The 18,293-nt window shown below is 37.5% G+C and overlaps 1 protein-coding gene and 1 long non-coding RNA gene across 2 annotated transcripts in view; one reads left to right on the forward strand and one right to left on the reverse strand.

Annotated features, from left to right (window-relative positions):
• LOC136035005 (uncharacterized) overlaps positions 1 to 18,293 on the forward strand; it is a 77,426-nt gene that overhangs the window by 42,854 nt on the left and 16,279 nt on the right. The window contains exon 3 of the long non-coding RNA XR_010619313.1: positions 13,232 to 13,330. This is a non-coding gene — a long non-coding RNA (uncharacterized LOC136035005). The remainder of the gene's footprint in view (positions 1 to 13,231; positions 13,331 to 18,293) is intronic.
• On the reverse strand, positions 6,816 to 13,222 carry LOC136035004 (protein extra-macrochaetae-like). The gene is made up of 3 exons (XM_065716577.1): positions 13,062 to 13,222; positions 11,288 to 11,530; positions 6,816 to 6,968 (listed from the first exon to the last, which is right to left on the reverse strand). The coding sequence occupies exons 1-3, from the start codon at positions 13,167 to 13,169 to the stop codon at positions 6,915 to 6,917; spliced, it is 405 nt and encodes a 134-aa protein (XP_065572649.1). The 5' UTR covers positions 13,170 to 13,222; the 3' UTR covers positions 6,816 to 6,914.

The following is an 18,293-nucleotide window of genomic DNA, read 5'->3' on the forward strand; positions in this document are numbered from 1 at the left end:
ATATATATATATATATATATATATATATATATATATATATATATATATATATATATATATATATATATATATATATATACATAAAGTTGAATCAACGCTGACGAAATCAACAAGCGGCATAACACACAGGTGTAATTTTGGCTATATATTTGCAATTAGGGGAATGGGGTTTTGGGTAAAGTATACTGGAAGCACCTTCAGAATGTGTTAACCAAGATTTTTCTGCACATTATGTAGTAATAATGGTTTTCTTAATATTTTTCCTTGTCAATAGCCCCAATTGTAGGCTAATACCACAAATTATTTGGAATATCAATATTTTGGGTTTACTCCAACTTCCTTGGTTACCAGTGCGGATGCAACTATCTTAGGCAGATGTGCTCCTAGGGTTGGTGGTGCCAGGCGCAAAATTGATTACAACCCCCCCCCTCTCGATTCACATATAAGCAAAAAAGCTGAATCAAAGTGAAAAATTTGATCAAAGTGGGCAGCCCTCCAGCCGTGGCAGCTGCCCCGTTTGCCTCTTCCCCTAAATGACTCTGATCTATGGGCATCTGAAACAATCACGACTAAGGAATTGAAGGGAAGCGCTAATTTGCTTTTTAGCCAAAAACACTTAAGAGACCTGAACCGAACATCCCATAAATTTCCATCTAAGAGCGTAACCCCTACAGGGTTTGGAGCCACTGCCCTGTTCTTCAAACTAAAAATGTTTCAGAGCGGGGGCATAATTTTTTTAAATGCCATAACTAGTGGAATCAAGTCCGTATTCAGGGAGGGTGTTGCCTAATCCTATCTTAGTAAGCCCCCCTGCCGACAAACATCCTGAACACACACATCCTTGAAAATAAGCAGATCGTCATACTATTAGACCTTACACCTTAGATCCTCCTGAGCCATCGGTGGCGCATAGGGCGTCGACAAAGTCTCTCCATTCATAACGAAGCTGTGCGGCTGCAGTGATATCTTCCCATTGCGGAGTGAGGGAAATCTTTGCCTTTTTCAGATCCCGATCATACTGCCTCCGCAGTGTGTGTTTTGGTCGGCCTCGTCTTCGTCTTCCTTCAGGCTGCCATTGATAGAATCTTGAGGGCAGTCTGTCTTCGGGCATGCGTAGAACATGACCCAAATATGTCCATCTTCGTTTCTTCAAAATTTCGGTCACTATGGGCTGGTTTGTTTTCAGCCGGATTTCCCTATTGGTAATTTTCTGATGCCAATTAATTTTGAGGATCCTTCGAAGGCAAATGTTTCGAATCCAAGGTTACGTTTCTCAAGTTGTTGGTTGAGTTTCCAACATTCACTGGCGTACATCAATATAGACAACACATTGCTGTTGAACAGGCGCAATTTTAAACGAAGTGAGCATTTGTTGCTTCTCCAAATTGGTGTAGGTCTGTTGAAGGCGCCTGATGCTTGTCCAATCCTTCTCTTGATTTCAAATTTTACAGCGCCAGTATTTTTTATCCAGCTTCCTAAGTATTTAAATTCTTGGGCATGTTCAACAGATTTATCGGAGCATTGAAGAGTTAGGGGGGAGCCAGATGTGGACATACTTTTTGATTTATCGACGTTGATCGACAATCCGACCTCTCGGGCTTTTTCTGAGATTTCATCAAATAGTAGTTGCAATCGATCTTTGGCGTCTTCTAGTAGTACTATATCATCTGCAAAGTCAAGATCTGCGAGTTGTTTGTTGTTGACATCTTCCAGGTCGGAAGCCGTGTTTTTCATCACGAAGATATTGGTCCAGTTTCTGCTGTAGGCGTTGTAGTATAATAATTGACAAAAGTTTACTAGGTATCGACATTATGTTAATACCTCTCCAGTTGCCACAAACAAGCGCATCGCCTTTTTTGAAGAGCCTAATAATGGTTCCTTTCGTCCAGTCACTGGGCACTTTCTGGTCACTCCATATCTGAGTTAGTAGCTCAACCCAAACTATCATGCAGTCGCGGACTGAAGTTTTCAGCATCTCAGATGTAATGCCATCTACTCCTGGCATTCTTCGGATTTCTTCTGGAGACGGTGGTTCTTCATTTACATTGAGAATCATAAATGGAGTGTCAGGAATTATATCTTGATCATTTATTCTCGGTCTATTTAGTAGGTTCTCGAAGTGGGTTGCCCACCTCTCGTCAATCATCAAAGAGTCCGTCAAAAGGGCTCCATTCTCATCCTTTACTAGATTAGTCCTGTTAGGTTTGACTCCAATCATCTCATTGGTTAATCTAGAGACTGTTTTCGAATCTCCCTTCTTTGCTGCTTCTTCCGCCAAAGCTACTTTCTGTTCAATAAATTGCCTCTTGTCGGTCCGGACACTCTTCTTTACTTGTTTGTCTATTTCTCTATGAGACTTGCAGAACAATCAATTCAGATGCGTCTGAGGCCGACAGAATGGAAAGTTTGGCTGATTTTCTTGCATCAATTAGTTTCCAGGTTCGTTCGGAAATCCATCTTTCTTTCTTTTTCTTCTTATAGCCTAATTGCTCCTCTGCAACTTCTCTGTACGTGGTTTTAAGTTTATCCCACATGCGTTCGACATCAGCCCTTGGTTCTAATTCCGATTGCAGGGCTTCAAATCTATTTGAAAGTTCTAATTGGAACATTCGTGCTGTTTCCTTGTCGTTCAGTTTCTCAACGTTGAAGGGTTTGTGTGCTGTCGGTTTATTGTTTTTCTGTGTCGCTTTTAACTTTAGATGGATCTTAGCAACCATGAGGTTATGATCTGATTGTATATCAGCGCCTCTGTAGCCTCTCACGTCGAGTAGACTCTTCCGCCATTTGCGTGAAAAGAGGAGGTGATCAATTTGATTGCACGTGCGGCCATCTGGTGAAGTCCATGTATATTTGTATACATGTATACATATTTGTATAGTATTCGTCATACTATTGAACAGATTTTTATAAGAAAAGGCAAATACAAGGACTTTGCTGTGAAGGAGACAACTTCTGACTTATCTTGAATAAATTTTTGAAACACTTTATAAATATGTCATTTGATAAATTTACGAATACAATTAACCTCATATGAAAACCGGATTTTGATGGCGTATATCCTGTTTAGTTGAAGGCTTAAAATCAGTGTTCAGGCAGAAACAAAATCAGCATTTTAATCAAGAAAGGCGGGAAAAAAACTTAGAAGTTCCAGTGATTTGTTATATATGTTTTACGTATACGCATCGCTTTTTCTTATCTATACTTATTTTTCCCGTCCCATCTACCCAAAAATCTCCTCCCATCCACCCAAAAATCTAGCACATACGTTTCCTAGTGGTGTTAATTCCTGAAAATGTAGGGGCGGATAAAATGCATTTTCAGTGAGAATACAAATAAAAGGTATTTTTCAAAATCCATAGAAAGTGAAAAAAAATCTAGAAGGGCAAAAGCCCCATTCACCCTTCTGATTCATGCATGAATGTGTAAGATTAAAATAGAGGTTACACAATTATTTAAAGTCCTTCAAATGAAAATCTTGGACATATGCCAGTAACTGTCACCAGGTTTGATGAGAATTGGGTACAGGAAAATAGTCCTGTTGGTGCGGACCACTGTATAGAAATACAAACAGTATGATCACTCCTTATCTCAACCGGTAGACAAAGCCGGGCCGAGATGCAGCTGCTAATAAAAAAGTGCTTTCTTATGAGAAGTTTTACGTAATTTGCAAGTTTGTGACAGAATATTTACAACAATAATTTCAATAAACAATATTTTATATTCTTCTAAGCGGAAACACAGACAGTTACGGAGCTTCCGGTCAAACTTAAGGCTCTATAACATAAGAAACTTATGCGTAAGATCGAGCTGAACTTAGTTCGACTTAACGGGAACAAAAACGTAAAATGAAAAAGGAGGACATTAAAGAGAAAATCTGTAAGAGAACAAACTTATTTATGGTAACAGAGATTCTGGCCCAAAAAACTGTTGCTTAACACAAAGGTTGGTCGAGTATTTTGACTGAATATTAAAATTGTATCTAAAATTTCAATTGCACATTATCAATTTAGCTCATAAGCGGAAACATGAATCAAAAAGTGATGTTAAAAAAAATCTATTCTTTTATATTTTTTATATCTATAATAAAAATACAGTTCTTTTGATGTCCTTCAATTTTCTGAAAAGTCAAGAATTTTACAAAAAACAGTTCTTAAGAGACGTTTGCTATTCCTTGAATAAGGCTATTCCACCAGCTATTAGAAGAAAAACCAAGGTTATGCATCAAATTTTGAAGTATATGTTTATGGCCCAAAATAAGAGCATAAGAGATGAAAAATTCAAGGGGAGATATTTTGAGACAACGCGCTACAGAGCACATCTAGCGGTCTTTCAGTCATTATATGACAATAAGGCCAATGACAAATTCGACGCACCTTGCTTAAATCGCAGATATTTAAATTAGGAAAGCTTCTTGGACTAGGCTCCCTCTCTACTCCATCGTAATTTCAAAATATCTACAATTTCCCTTTGCCGCCCTACGTTTTTCATTTAATTCATCTTTTTTCCGGTTTTTCTATTGTCACAGCGCTAGTCATTGTTTCCGAGAAAAGCGGCTCCGTTATGTAGTGGCCGTCTTTACAGTGGCCAACCCACAATTCCCCAGAAAATGGTGCGACAGTATGCAATCGTAGTCAGGGGCGTCGTTCGTGGGGGAGATTTCCCCCTTAATTTGAAGATTTTTATATGTCCACGCCCCTTGACTACCCGGATATGGACCCCTCTTACCCCCCCCCCCTTCCAACAAAAATGCTACAGCTACGCCCCGGATTGTAATCACTCAGTAGGTCACAGCTACAAGTTCAAAACGCCCCTAAACTGCAAATCACCGCTATGACAGCCGTCATGCACCTGACAGCACCGTTATCTGACGTTATGGTGAAAATCGACGTTCTCTATGAAGCCCACTTCGATGGCTTGTATAGACGCTACTCAACGCTACATCACGGCCGCTAGTTAACGGCGCCGCTTTCCTAGGAAACTATAGCTTAAGAGTGAAGTTTTGAATAGGTAAAATGGAGCAGAGGAGACGTGCACAGCTACGTTGACCTTAAGCGGTTTGGTGCTGCAGTGAGTTGTTAGTAATAGTATTTTTATCACTATTTCTGCTCTTCTTTCTCAAATATAAAGATTTATGTTGGCACTAAGGAGACAGAGCAGAATTAGCATAGAAAGGTGGGATGTAAAGAAACAAAGGAACCTAAAGTATAACCCCTCCCACCATAACTAAAATCTTCTACGACTTAATCAGTCTGAAATACGAGTGATGACAGAACCTACACGTATTAAAAATTTTCACCCAAAAAGAGAAAGCTAACTCTCCACTTTGCCAAAATGACACGTGGCCGTGGAAACAAGGAGGCATCTGGTAGAAGAATGTCCCGCCGGGATTAGGCACCGATTCGAGATACTTCAAAAACTGGATGATATAGTTACTATTTATAAGGTATTGCGGGGTTTACTGGCTTTTTTTTCCCTTCGCTCAATTCTCCTGGGAAATTCCATTCCGCGGACTCTTCTTCCCGGAAAAGCTTGTCAGAAATGAGACATGGCTGTGGAAACAAGGAGGCATCTGATAGAAGATGCCTCTGATATATCTCTAATATTAAGAATGAAATATATATTCAGTAAAGATGATTAGGAGGTCAGTGTCCGACAGATGATAATATATATGGTAAGGATTGGAAAAAATAACAATGGTTTCCCAACTACTTATCAGCTATTTTTTTAGGAGGAGGGATGGAGGCGAAGACAAAAGCACTTTTGTTACTGTTTGCACTATCCGAATTCTCCGGGAATTTTCCAGAAGAATAGAATATTTACGATTGATAATTTTCGGAGGAGATTTAAGGGAACACTTTTTGTCGGAATAAAACTGGACTGATATGATTTATCATCAAAGTGCCAGGTGCACCCCGCAACCCTGCTACCTATTCACAGAAAAGTAATTTTAAATCAACACAGGAATTCCGTGGCCACTTATAAACTGTCAGATGTCTCCCAGGTATAGCAGCTGAGAGTTCGGTATCACCCCTCTCTCTCATTACTTTTGGCTCATCAGTTGCGTTCTGTCCAGTGCTTCCACTATCCCCGTATTTTCACCGAAAATCTCACAAAAACGGAGCAGCAAAAACACTTGGGCCTAGATGCGTCAAGCTTTAAATCCAACCCCGCTTATCTCCATGTTGGTCAGAGACAAGGCCGTGTCGGGAGAGTACAAGCTTCGTACCTATCCCTTCCAGGAATTTTTGTCCGACAAAAAAAAAACACAACAAAATGCACATAAACAATTTTTGATGCGTTTTTTAAGTTTATTTGTAAGCCCCCCCCCCAAAAAAAAATCCCGAATACACCCTTTTTCATAGAGTACAACATTTCAGAACAGAGAACTTCAGACTTTACATCCTCCCTTTCCCTAAAGTGTTGACATCTTTAGGATTCTTCCTATGAATTGTTATATTTTTCTATTTTCGGTGTGTCTTTTTGAAACCACCTTCGGGACGACCTTTTTTTTGAAGCCACCTTCAGGACCTTGCCCTCCCTCACCCAAAGGACTTCCCATTTCCATACAACTCGCTATTTCCATCTTTTATTTTTGACATATCACTCGCAATGTTGCAATGAATAATGCTAAAAAAAAAAAAAAAAAAAAAAAAAAAAAAAAAAAAAAAAAAAAAAAAAAAAAAATACAACATTGATAGTGTAAAAGAAAACAACAGTAAAACGAATCTCGATCAGATTTGACAAGCTGTGCTTAAATAACACTCACTTCATCATTATCTACAATCACAATTGCTATTACAAAAACCACACTAGCATGTAATTTAAAAATATATTTACAGAATTATGTTCATCATTAACTATAATACAGGTCAAATCACAGCTAAATCATACACCTGCATACCCCCGGCTACTTTTCAACAATAGATGTCGCGTCCGGGTGAGGATTCTTCCGTTTGCGGTAAAGACACCTGAAAGGAAATAGACTAAGAATTTCATTCATAAAATGGCAAACAAACTTAAATCCCTCCCATCCGTCATATTAACAACTCAAAGCAAATGTAATAAGATTAGTTCCGTTACTTACAGGAAAGTACAGCTAGAAAGTATTTCAGAATTTTAAATTGGGGCGAATTAAGTACAGTAAACTTTAGATTTTCTGCATAATTGAGCGGCATGACATCCACGGACAAGCAAGTTCCGTGGAAAATTTGAAATGGGACGAAACAGACTAAAAATAAAGATATAGATCAGTTTTACAGACTATAACTTTATTATAATTATTGGTATTGCAGTAGCATTATTAAAAAAAATATATATATTTTTTTGCAAATCACAAAATCATAACAAAAATAGGCTGCACTGTGTACAGATATTATTTCATAGGTGTATCATTTGTATTACTTAAAATAATTCGATTCCCAGGCGAACAACGCAGGGGTTTCGATTCAAAAAAATTTAGGAAAAGCATTTTTCCAAACTAGCGGGGCAAATTAGTACTTTTTTTCAAAAACAAACCCATAAAAGGGAATTTTCAAAATCCAAGGGCGGGGCAAAATATTTAGGGGGGATTCCCCCTTCTAACTGACGCCACTGAGACCATGAGTAATCCATGGAGCAAATAATTGTAATTTATTGTTAAAAGTTGAAATGGTCAAGCTTCACAAAAAAACACATGAAAGTTGTGGAGCTTACGGGAAACTGATGGCTCCGGTAAGAAATTGGAACGATACATAAAGATAGTTTTACAATAAAAAATAAGTATTTATTAAGAACATTCAATAGTTTACGAAATTTGTTGGCATTGTTCACCGGGAGAAACATTTCATCTGATGCAACTTCATTTAATTCTCCTTATAGAGAGCACAGAGTTGTGGGGACCAGTATCACGTGTTTTCCCCAAAGCACTAGAAATCCCCCCAACTCCCCCTAAGATATCCGATCCGGTCTGGTTATGTCAATCACGTATCTAGAACTTGGGCATATTCTTCCCATCGAGTTTCATCCCGATCTCTTCACTCTAAGCGTTTTCCAAGATTACCGTTTCCCCCTCCGTCCCCAAGGTCCCGGATCCGATCCGAATTGAAAACGGAGCATCTAAGACATGATATTCTCTGAGGCTAACCTGACTTTCATACATAATGATGATAGAAGGTAATAAGCTTACCTAAGCTATGGATGTCAGGTGATTGATTTTTCTTCTAACGATAATTTCGACAGGACCTGTGCCTGTCATCATCAGGTTAATTCAAATTTCTTGCCAGAAAGTAAAATCACTAAATAAATAAAACTAAAAACACTGAACAACACTAATGATGAGCCAAACCTTGAGTTATTGTTGTGCCATGGCCCGAATTTTGGTAGAGGCGTTGATGGCTGCTGTCCTAGTGGATCTTAAAGAGGTTGGGCCTTTCGGAAAGGGGTGGAGTTTTTTGTGAGTTTTCAATTTATGGGTGATTGGTTCCCAAATTTCGCTAATATGAAACTCACCATTGTCTTTATTGATCGCTAGTTTATTTTTAGCAATTTCCAAAGCTTCTCTGATTTTCTGCTTTAAGAGTTGTGGGACAATAGCAATAAGTTGGGCTTGGTCAAACTTAATGGAGTGGGAAGGGTTTTCAAAGATATGATGGGCCAATGCAGAGAAATTACCTTCCTCCTTTAGCTTTGTCTTTTTAAGGCAGTCATCAATGGAATCAGCATGTTCTTTTAATCGGTGATGTAGAGGTCTCATGGTACGACCTATATAGGTATCACCACAACTGCAAGGAATCTCATATACCCCTGGTGGATCTGAAGTAATCTTATCCTTGCCTTTTTTCAAGAAGGAGGAAATTAAGATCCACTAGGACAGCAGCCATCAACGCCTCTACCAAAATTCGGGCCATGGCACAACAATAACTCCAGGTTCGGCTCATCATTAGTGTTGTTCAGTGTTTTTAGTTTTATTTATTTAGTGATTTTACTTTCTGGCAAGAAATTTGAATTAACCTGATGATGACAGGCACAGGTCCTGTCGAAATTATCCTTAGAAGAAAAATCAATCACCTGACATCCATAGCTTAGGTAAGCTTATTACCTTCTATCATCATTATCTGAGACATGATATCTTTCTATATATCAAGTTTCATCTAGATCTGATTACCCATTCTTAAGATAAACATACCTCAATTTTCAAGATTTCCCCTCCCTCCAACCCCTCCAGAAGATCAGGGAAACGACTTATCAAGTCAGTTTGTGTAGGCCCCTGACACGCCTACAAATTTTCATCGTCCTAGCACGTCCAGAAGCACAGAACTTGCCAAAGCACTGGACCCCCCTCCGACTCCCCCAAAGAGAGCGGATTTGGTCCGGTTATGTCAATCACGTATCTAGGACTTGTGCTTATTCTTCCCACTCAGTTTCATCCCAATCTCTCCGCTAGAAGCGTTTTCCAAGATTTCCGGTTTCCCCCTCCAACTCCCCCCAATGTCACCAGATCCGGTCGGGATTTAAAGTAAGCGCTCTGAGACAAGAGTTCATTCAAAATATCAAATCTCATTAAGATCTGAACCCCCGTTCGTAAGGTAAAAATTCCTCATTTTTCTAATTTTTGCGAATTAACCATCCCTTCACCCCCCCCCCCAAAAAAAATGGTTGAATCGGGGAAGTGACTATTTTTAATTTAATATGTTCCGGTCCCTAATACGCCTGCCAACTTTCATCGTCCTAGCTTATCTGGAAGTGCCCGAACTAGCAAAACTGGGACCAACAGACAGACCGACCGACCGACAGAAATTGCGATCACTATATGGCACTCGGCCGACGGACAAGTGCCATAAAAATGCTCGTTGCTGGTCAGCTAACAATTCGAAGGAACGCTTAGAGGGGCCCTTCTGCGTGATGCAAGAAAAGGCGTCATCTTACGTAAACAAACACATGCGTATGATTTTTTTTCTGTGGGAGGGGAGTGATAAACTTTTTTTACTAACTTGAACGTGAATTGCTGAAAAAATTCAGGAGAACTGCGACTTTCGGTGGAACCTAGGACCCAAGCTCCCTCCTCTGCGCAGGTCTCTGCCTGTGAACTATTGAATACGCATGTAGTTTTAACTACTTACAAAAATGTATTTCCTAAGTATTTGCACTTCCGCATTCGAAATAGGTCTCTTTTATTTTGATCACCTTGTATGTACTTGTCTTTAATTAGAACTGCTAAAACGAGAGTACTGTAAGAAAATAATTTCACATTTATGTCAAAATTCATAAATAAAAAATAGACAGTCATGTCAAAAAGCATATCCAACTTCTAGTTACCACTGGAAAAACCAGTAGCCAACATGAGCATGAATTTTGGAAAATATTTGAATCTTTTATTGTTGCAGGTGGCCTTTTTAATGCCTCGCCTTGCGAAAACTTTATTATGCATCACGTCTATTCTTCGTCATAAAATTCATCAGAATTTTTAAACTTAAGTCATTCTGAATGTTCCAGTCTTATTAAGGGAATGACACTAGAACGGGTTATCTACTATTTTACGGTTTGGCTTCTTTACTGAAGCTGATAAAATCGTTTGTTGTAGTACAAAATTTGAAAAGGCTTAAAAGGGTACGGGGCTAAGATACAGACAATTATATGAAGGGGCAAATATACAAACAATTTTATGATGAGAGAGCTTTAATTTCTCCAAAACAAATTAACTATTCATTTATTTGAAGAAGAGCACGCATCCCCCCCTCTAAGCACCTGCATGTGTTTGAGTTGGTAGCAGTGGCATCTAGATCTGGTGGAATTCTGGCCCCCTAGATCTTTTATGTCTTCCCTTCCTCCTTTATTTCGAAAATTAATCTTTTTACTCATTGAAAAATATTCTTTGTTGGGGTATTGTCATTAAGAAAAAAAAAAAAATCAAAAACACAAAATTGCCCCCCCCCCCCGGATTATAAAAATACAATCTTCCCAGCATTTACGATAATTGGCATGAATAGCCACCTTTAAAATGGCTACAAGTCTCATATTCATTTTTTTTACGATTTTCTTTCACACCTATTAGCTATACCTAGTTACTGCACTGGCTCAAAACTTTCTTTTTGCCCAAACTCGACGGTGCATCAACACTAGTTTAATAAACCCCTGGAAAAACACTGAGCAACAGGCAACATAATCTTGTTATGTGTATTTGCTGAAGGCGGGGGGGGGGGTGTGTGTGTGTTTACATCAAGATGGTAGCTAAGGGTGTACTTTTTGGAAGTTTTGGAGAAATCATGCCTAGTTGAACACAATATTTCGACTTAAACTGAAAATGCCTTACCTCTTGACTGCAAGGAGATGAAGGTTGCTGAACTTTGGCAACGGATCTAACACTAAGAGGTGACAGAACTAGGCCTTCTGAAGCTAGAGATCTGGTAGCTATCTGACTAGCCAATTGGGATAACCCTTTTCCAGCTGGGTATGCTTCTAATGCCTCAGTTAGTTCATTAATATACTCGATGACATGTTCAATTACTTCTAATTTGGAAACTTTTCTTTCTCTTGGCATGAAAGGTGACACAATCTGGAATAAGATGAAACAGCATTAAGGGTTGAATTTGAAGTAAAAAACGTTTTAAGGGGAGTTTGCCCTTAGACAAATTTGAAGGACTCTGTTGCTTTTCTTATGTGACAATATAGTCCAAACTTTCAGGGGATCAGAATGTTGTGTTGAAAGGGGGGGGATTAATACTCAGAGTATTTTTTTTCTTTTTTTATGTAAAGAACTGCATCATGGGAGTGACTTATAAATCCTATATATGTTTTGGTAAATTTATGACAGTTCATATTATTGACTTACCAATAAAGTAAATACACCTCTCAATGTCTTTTTAATGCTCTTTACCAACATAATAATTGCTTCTATTGCAAATTCAAATTTTAGCACTTTCTGACCTAACCTAACACACCCTAGCCTAAACTAACCTTGTTATAAATAATATAATAATTTAATAATTAAGTCATTTTTAATAGCTCAAAAAGTGCTTAAATTTGAATTTGCAATAGAATCTATTATTATATTCGTAAAGAGCATAAAAAAGGCATCGAATGGTATGTAATTCGAATGGCATCGAATTATTGCGACAAGCTTGAAAGCTTAGTCTACCGTATTTGGTATTAAGTAAATAAATAAATAAAAAAATAATATGAACTGTCATAAATTTACTTATATTTTAATAAATAGCCTGCAAGGGGGCAAGAGAAAGGCCGAACACTCTAGACTAAACTGAAACAACATAAAAAATTTGGTTTTTTGAAACATTTGGGATTTGAGAAGTGACCAGGAGAAGCTTTAGAAGGATGGAATCGAGGAGAAGCATTCACCAGCATGTCAGACTCAGGCAGCGTAAGGCTAGCCTACGACTTTGGATAATTGTTAATTTAGTAATTGCACATAAGTTTTACCAGTTTCTTAGTAAAATTATAAACAACGTAACCTAATTTTGATAAGGAACCTAAGAGCTATCTCTTACATCTAATAGGCGTTTCACCGATTATCTGTGACAAAAAAGCACAGGATGGTTGCCCCCTCCCGTTGCACTTCTTGGCTGAAGGGCCACGAAACGGAGATCAGCACCGCCGGTTTGAACCTTAAGGATCTAGTACCGTCTTACTTACTTACTTACTTACTAGGCTACGGCCTAGGCTATACATAAAATTGACGATTCAGTTTTTCTTTGAATTTGACTTAATAATTATTAGGCTAAATTATCGGAAACTTTAAATACCATCTTTATGAAATAGGAAGGAAACAGTAGACGTATACGGGAAGGGATTGAGGGAAAATACACATTTGCAGGCTGCCTTACGTCAGCTTCTGGTGGCGTAAAGAGGCTACTAGGCTTAGCAGTTGTGTCGACTCCTTTCTAAACCTATTTTAGGACTAATCAGCAATGAGCCTGTATTAGTATTGACAGAGAGATATTCCCTAAATTTTGACTTGAGTCTACTTGTACCTCTAGGCCTAGTCCCTAGATTTAAAAAACACAATTCCAATGACTTTAATTTTTTACTCAAATCCAAGAAATATTTTCGAAATAGGCCAGCAAATTTACCTTGTGTAGTTTTCCAATCATATCCTTCATTTCTGAAAACTCACTAATTCTGGTATTTTTACAAACTTTGACATTATTCTTCACTGGACTTGATACTGACTTGACCATTTTTTCTAAGTGTTTGTTGATCAATAGCTTTTCATTGACTGATATGATTTCATTTCCAACAGAATTTCAACACCTGGTTCTGCACTGTATTAGCCAATAGAAGAAACTTCTACTCCGGCGCAGGCATTCACCAGATGTCTCAAGAATAGTCATAAAAGAGGGTATGGATGATGTTTTTTTTTCTCAATGGGGTCAATTAAAATGACGAAGGGGTAAAGAAAGATCAATTTAGGGACAAGAACACGCCTTGGGAATTTAGGAGGTGAAACAAAGGAGCTCAAAATATTTTGAGGGAACACTTTACGAAAAGTTTTGCAGTCTTCAAGCCTGTATATGGTACTTTGGGGGGCTGTGGGGTAAATTTACCATATTTAGGGAGGGGGTTTAAATGTAACTATAAAGTTCTAGAAATGAAAGTTTTTCTGTCACCAGGCACGCACATGTTGTTCTGGTAAAAGGGGAGAGGGGGGCAAATTCATTCGAACAGAAAATGATAATCCTGAATTCAGAGTTCCCTTTAAAAAAATACAAGTAACAAGCATTCATAACTGTCATTGGAAAAAAAATTCTGATTTTGCAGATAAGAATATTGAAGGATTCTGCTATTCTTTCATAATTCATAATTTAATGGTTCTTTACTAAAAATTATTATAATTTTTGTACTTGTCCAATAATCAGAACACATTCAAGAATTAAATTTAGGTTAATCCTAATCAAATATACCAAAATATGATCAAACTATAATGCTTTATTAACAAAATATCAGGAACTACAGCAGAAAATTATGGAATGCAGGCCGCCCAGAATGCGTAATATTAAATACCTAACTTTACCAAAATACCACTATGTTAAATATTTAATTCAAATATACCTAAAACGTACAAATATGCCTATCCACTGGGCTTAGGCTAATTGTTCCCGAATACAGACAGCTAAACCGGTTTTTGTCAGATCTTGCAAATCAAAATTTTTGAGTGTGTTCTGAATAATAACAAATACCCTAATTTTTAGTAATCCGCAGTAAGTTATAATATAATAATAACTGTTCATAAGTTATTATAATATAATAAGTTACTATATAATGTAATATAATTTATGCTTTAGTTAAATATTAAATAAAAAAACAAGTTTTTTAAATGAAAGTAAGGAGCGACATTAAAACTTAGAACGAACAGAAATTACTCCGTATATGAAAGGGGCTTTTCTTCCTCAACGCCCCGCTCTTTACGCTAAAGTTTGACTCTTTCTCTTAAATCTACATTTTAAAACAGTAAAAAACTTTAGCGTAAAGAGCGGGGTGTTGAGAAGGAAAAGTCCCTTTTATATACGGAGTAATTTCTGTTCGTTTTAAGTTTTAATGTCGCTCCTTACTTTCATTTAAAAAACTTGTTTTTTTATTTAATATCTGAACGTTTTTGAATCAATGCATGTTTTGATTTTGGCTCTCCGCAGAGGAATAATTGAAACGAAATTTGTATATTTATTTTTTTTGGCTAAATGGCTTTCTCATAATTTCGATCGAATGATTTTGAGAAAAAAAGAGCGGGGGGGGGAAGCCTAGTTGCCCTCCGATTTACGGTTAATTAAAAAGGCAACAAGAACTTTTAATTTTTTACGAATCTTTTTATAAGTAAAAGATATACGTAACTTATAAATTAGCTTACGTAAAGAACTTTTGTATTCTCATGTTTTTATTACACATATGAGGGGGTTCACCCCCTCATCAGTACCTCGCTCTTTGCACTAAAGCTTAAATTTTGTCCCAATTCATTAAGAATGACCCCCTGAATCACAAAAGCCGCAGAATAAATAGTTGAAATTACTAAAAATACTTTAGCGTAAAGAACGAGGTATTAGGAGGAGGTGAGCCCCTCATATGGGTAATAATTTCTGTTCGTTTTAAGTTTTAATACTGCTGCTTACTTCCAGCTGAAAAAAAACTTTTTCATATTTAATTTTTCATTGTTTTTTTTTAAGTAATGCTAGTAAATCCTGCACTCCCTTCATGGAAATTTTCTTCCCCCATGACAATTCCTCGATGGAAAGTTCCCCCAGCATATCCCCCTCTTCTCAACCTCTGCCTCCAACCAAAAAATCCTCCTGAAAACGCCTGTACACTTCCCAATAACCATTACTATATGCAAGCACTGGTCAAAGTTTTGAACTTGTAGCCCCTACCACGGGGACTCTGGGGGAGTAAGTCGTCCCCAAAGACATAGTTACAAGGTTTTTCGACTATGCTGAATAAAATGGCTATCTCAGAATTTTGATCCGTTGACTTTGGGAAAATAATTAGCGTGGTAGGGGGCCTAGGTGCCCTCCAATTTTTTTGGTCACTTAAAAAGGGCAATAGAGCTTTTCATTGCCGTTAGAATGAGCCCTCTCGCAACATTCTAGGAAAACTGGGTCGATACGATGACCCCTGGGGAAAAGAAAAAAAACAAAAAAAAAAACAAATAAACACGCATCCGTGATCTGCCTTCTGGCAAAAAATATAAAATTCCATATTTTTGTAGATAGGAGCTTGAAACTTTTACAGTAGGGTTCTCTGATACGCTGAATCTGATGGTGTAATTTTTGTTAAGATTCAATGACTTTTAGGGGGTGTTTCCCCCTATTTTCTAAAATAACGCAAATTTTCTCAGGCTCGTAACTTTTGATGGGTAAAACTAAACTTGATGAAACTTATTTTTTAAAATCAGCATTAAAATGCGATGCTTTTGATGTAGCTATTGGTACCAAAATTCCATTTTTTAGAGTTTTGGTTACTATTGAGCCGGGTCGCTCCTTACTACAGTTCGTTACCACGAACTGTTTGATATAGTAGTTAGTTCATAAAGGGTATCCAACTACAGAATAACTTATCGAAAACAAGCAACATACAGGAAAACCATCAAAAAATTCATTAGATTTCTTTCAGGGTTTCCGGGGGTCCCCTCTGAATAACATACCTGGTCATCATATCTTAGTTTCTTTTATATTTTTAACGGAGACTCCATTTCAATTTTGTTTAGAGAGAGTTGATACTATCCAACATGAGGTGCAGCTAGGGTTTTAAGCACCCCGGGATAATGTCGGTTTTTGCGCCCCTCACAGTCCCCCTGATCATAGTATAAAAGAAAAAAACAACAACAAAACCTCAGTTTTGCGCCCCTTCATATGCTAGAGGTAACAACCGTCACCCTCCCTTGCCCTTTAGCTACGCTACTGCTACCTGGAATTTTACGTAATGGGCCAAGATGGAAAAAGGCCAAATTTATTATGCCAATATCAGGGAATGTTTCCCTTTTTACACATATCTTTTGAGTTGACCTTGAGTTATCTTTTGATGTATCTTTCGAGAGGCACAGGTAAACAGTAATTGCCTTTGGATGGGGGGGGGGGGCTTAATTGAAGTAAAGTACAAAATGGACGAATTACGTGAAAAACAGTAAAGATAGTCTGGCCACGCACAGGCCTAGGTATGTGATAATGTAAATAAAAAATTTCAAGTAATTGAAAGAATCTAGGTTTTCAGAGAAGCCCTCACCTTTTCTGCTTACGTACATGAACGAATCTAAAGGCCCTAAATATACATCTGGCTGATGGATGTGATGGCTCTTCAAACAACATACATATTTCAATCTTGGTCTTTCTCGTTTATTTTTCTTTTGCTATTGCAGCCAAGTCTCGTCGAGTTGCTAAGGAATTTGATTATAGGTTTTCCTAGTCTCTTTCCACCCTCAAGTAGGGAATTTCAAGTTCTTCGATCGGTAGTAATTGGAATAAATTCTCGTAACATCTGGTGGGCTGGGTAGCTAATGTCCTTAGGAGTACCAAGGGGGGATGGAAACTTCTAACTTCACGATATATTTCTCTTAAAGATTTATAGAAGTTAAGTAGTGAGTTCTCACTTCACCTAGTACAGGGATTCACAACATTTCTACACCCCTTATCCCATTGCTACACCCCTTGGAATCCCATGAGACGATCTCGTATCATCTTTAGAACGGACTGGAAGGTTTATGCTGAAGTTCTATTTTATCAATTACTTTCTAACATTAGGGAGCTTTATAGAGCTCCTTTCAAAAAATGTTCCCAAATCTCTATTTTCATTCCCTTAAAATCCTTTTTGAACACTCTTTCCCTCATAATAAAAAGAACAAAAGGATCATAACTGGATGGAAAAATATGGCAGATCAATGTGGTTAAAGAAATTATTCCCTCCCCATAATCCTGGGTATATATAATCCACTATTGTTTTCTTGCCCATCCCTCTTCCTTTTGCCAGTGGAATATCTAAGCTTAGGAATTGATGGGGAGGGTCTAACTCCCCCTGCCAGCACGAGTGTATAGATGATTTTTTTTAAAGAAACTTCCAAACATAAGCTGATTCAGAATTGCGCAATTTATCAGAAGAAGCTTGGTCTTCTACAGAAAAAAGATCCGGGCTTATACCCATGCATTGCCTTTCTCATCCAAAAGATGGAAATTATACAGAAAATTCAGACAATAGTAGAGACTCCGTAAGAATCTCAAGATTTTGGAGGCAGACAGTAGGTCATAAGCCCTCTACCACATTTATGCAAACCTTATTAAGGCTTAGATTTCGCATTCAGGTGCAAGGATTTCTTGGGCCCAGGTACCCCAAGAGGAAAAGGCTGGATTGAAACGAGCAAATATGATTATAAGATAAGCGTACCAATATATTTAATTTTTTAATAGATCTTTTTAAAACACAAATAATCAATCATCAAGGTCCTCTTATATTCAATAGTAAATATACAATAGTCCATTTTAGAGCATTACCTATTCATATTAATAATTCATAAAAAAAACTAAATTATGTACTAAATGTCCTTTAATTTTGGACACCTGCTCTTTTGTCAAGTAATAAGGTATAATCAACATCGGTATATGTATTGTTTATTTGATAGAAGTTCACAAGCCAAAAACTATTTGAAACTTATGCCAATTATAATCAGTAAACGAAGATGTTGACCTAAAAATGAAAACTATGACAACATAACAGCTAATGAATGACGTGACTCTCTTTCATCTGAATTTCCATTTTCTTGACATAGAATTCCCCAGAGTTTTAAATAAACATACTTTTTTCATTAGTTTTTTTTTAGTTTTTTTTTT

The sequence above is a fragment of the Artemia franciscana genome, chromosome 13 (assembly GCF_032884065.1).
Source record: "Artemia franciscana chromosome 13, ASM3288406v1, whole genome shotgun sequence".
NCBI classification, from domain to species: Eukaryota; Metazoa; Arthropoda; class Branchiopoda; order Anostraca; family Artemiidae; genus Artemia; species Artemia franciscana.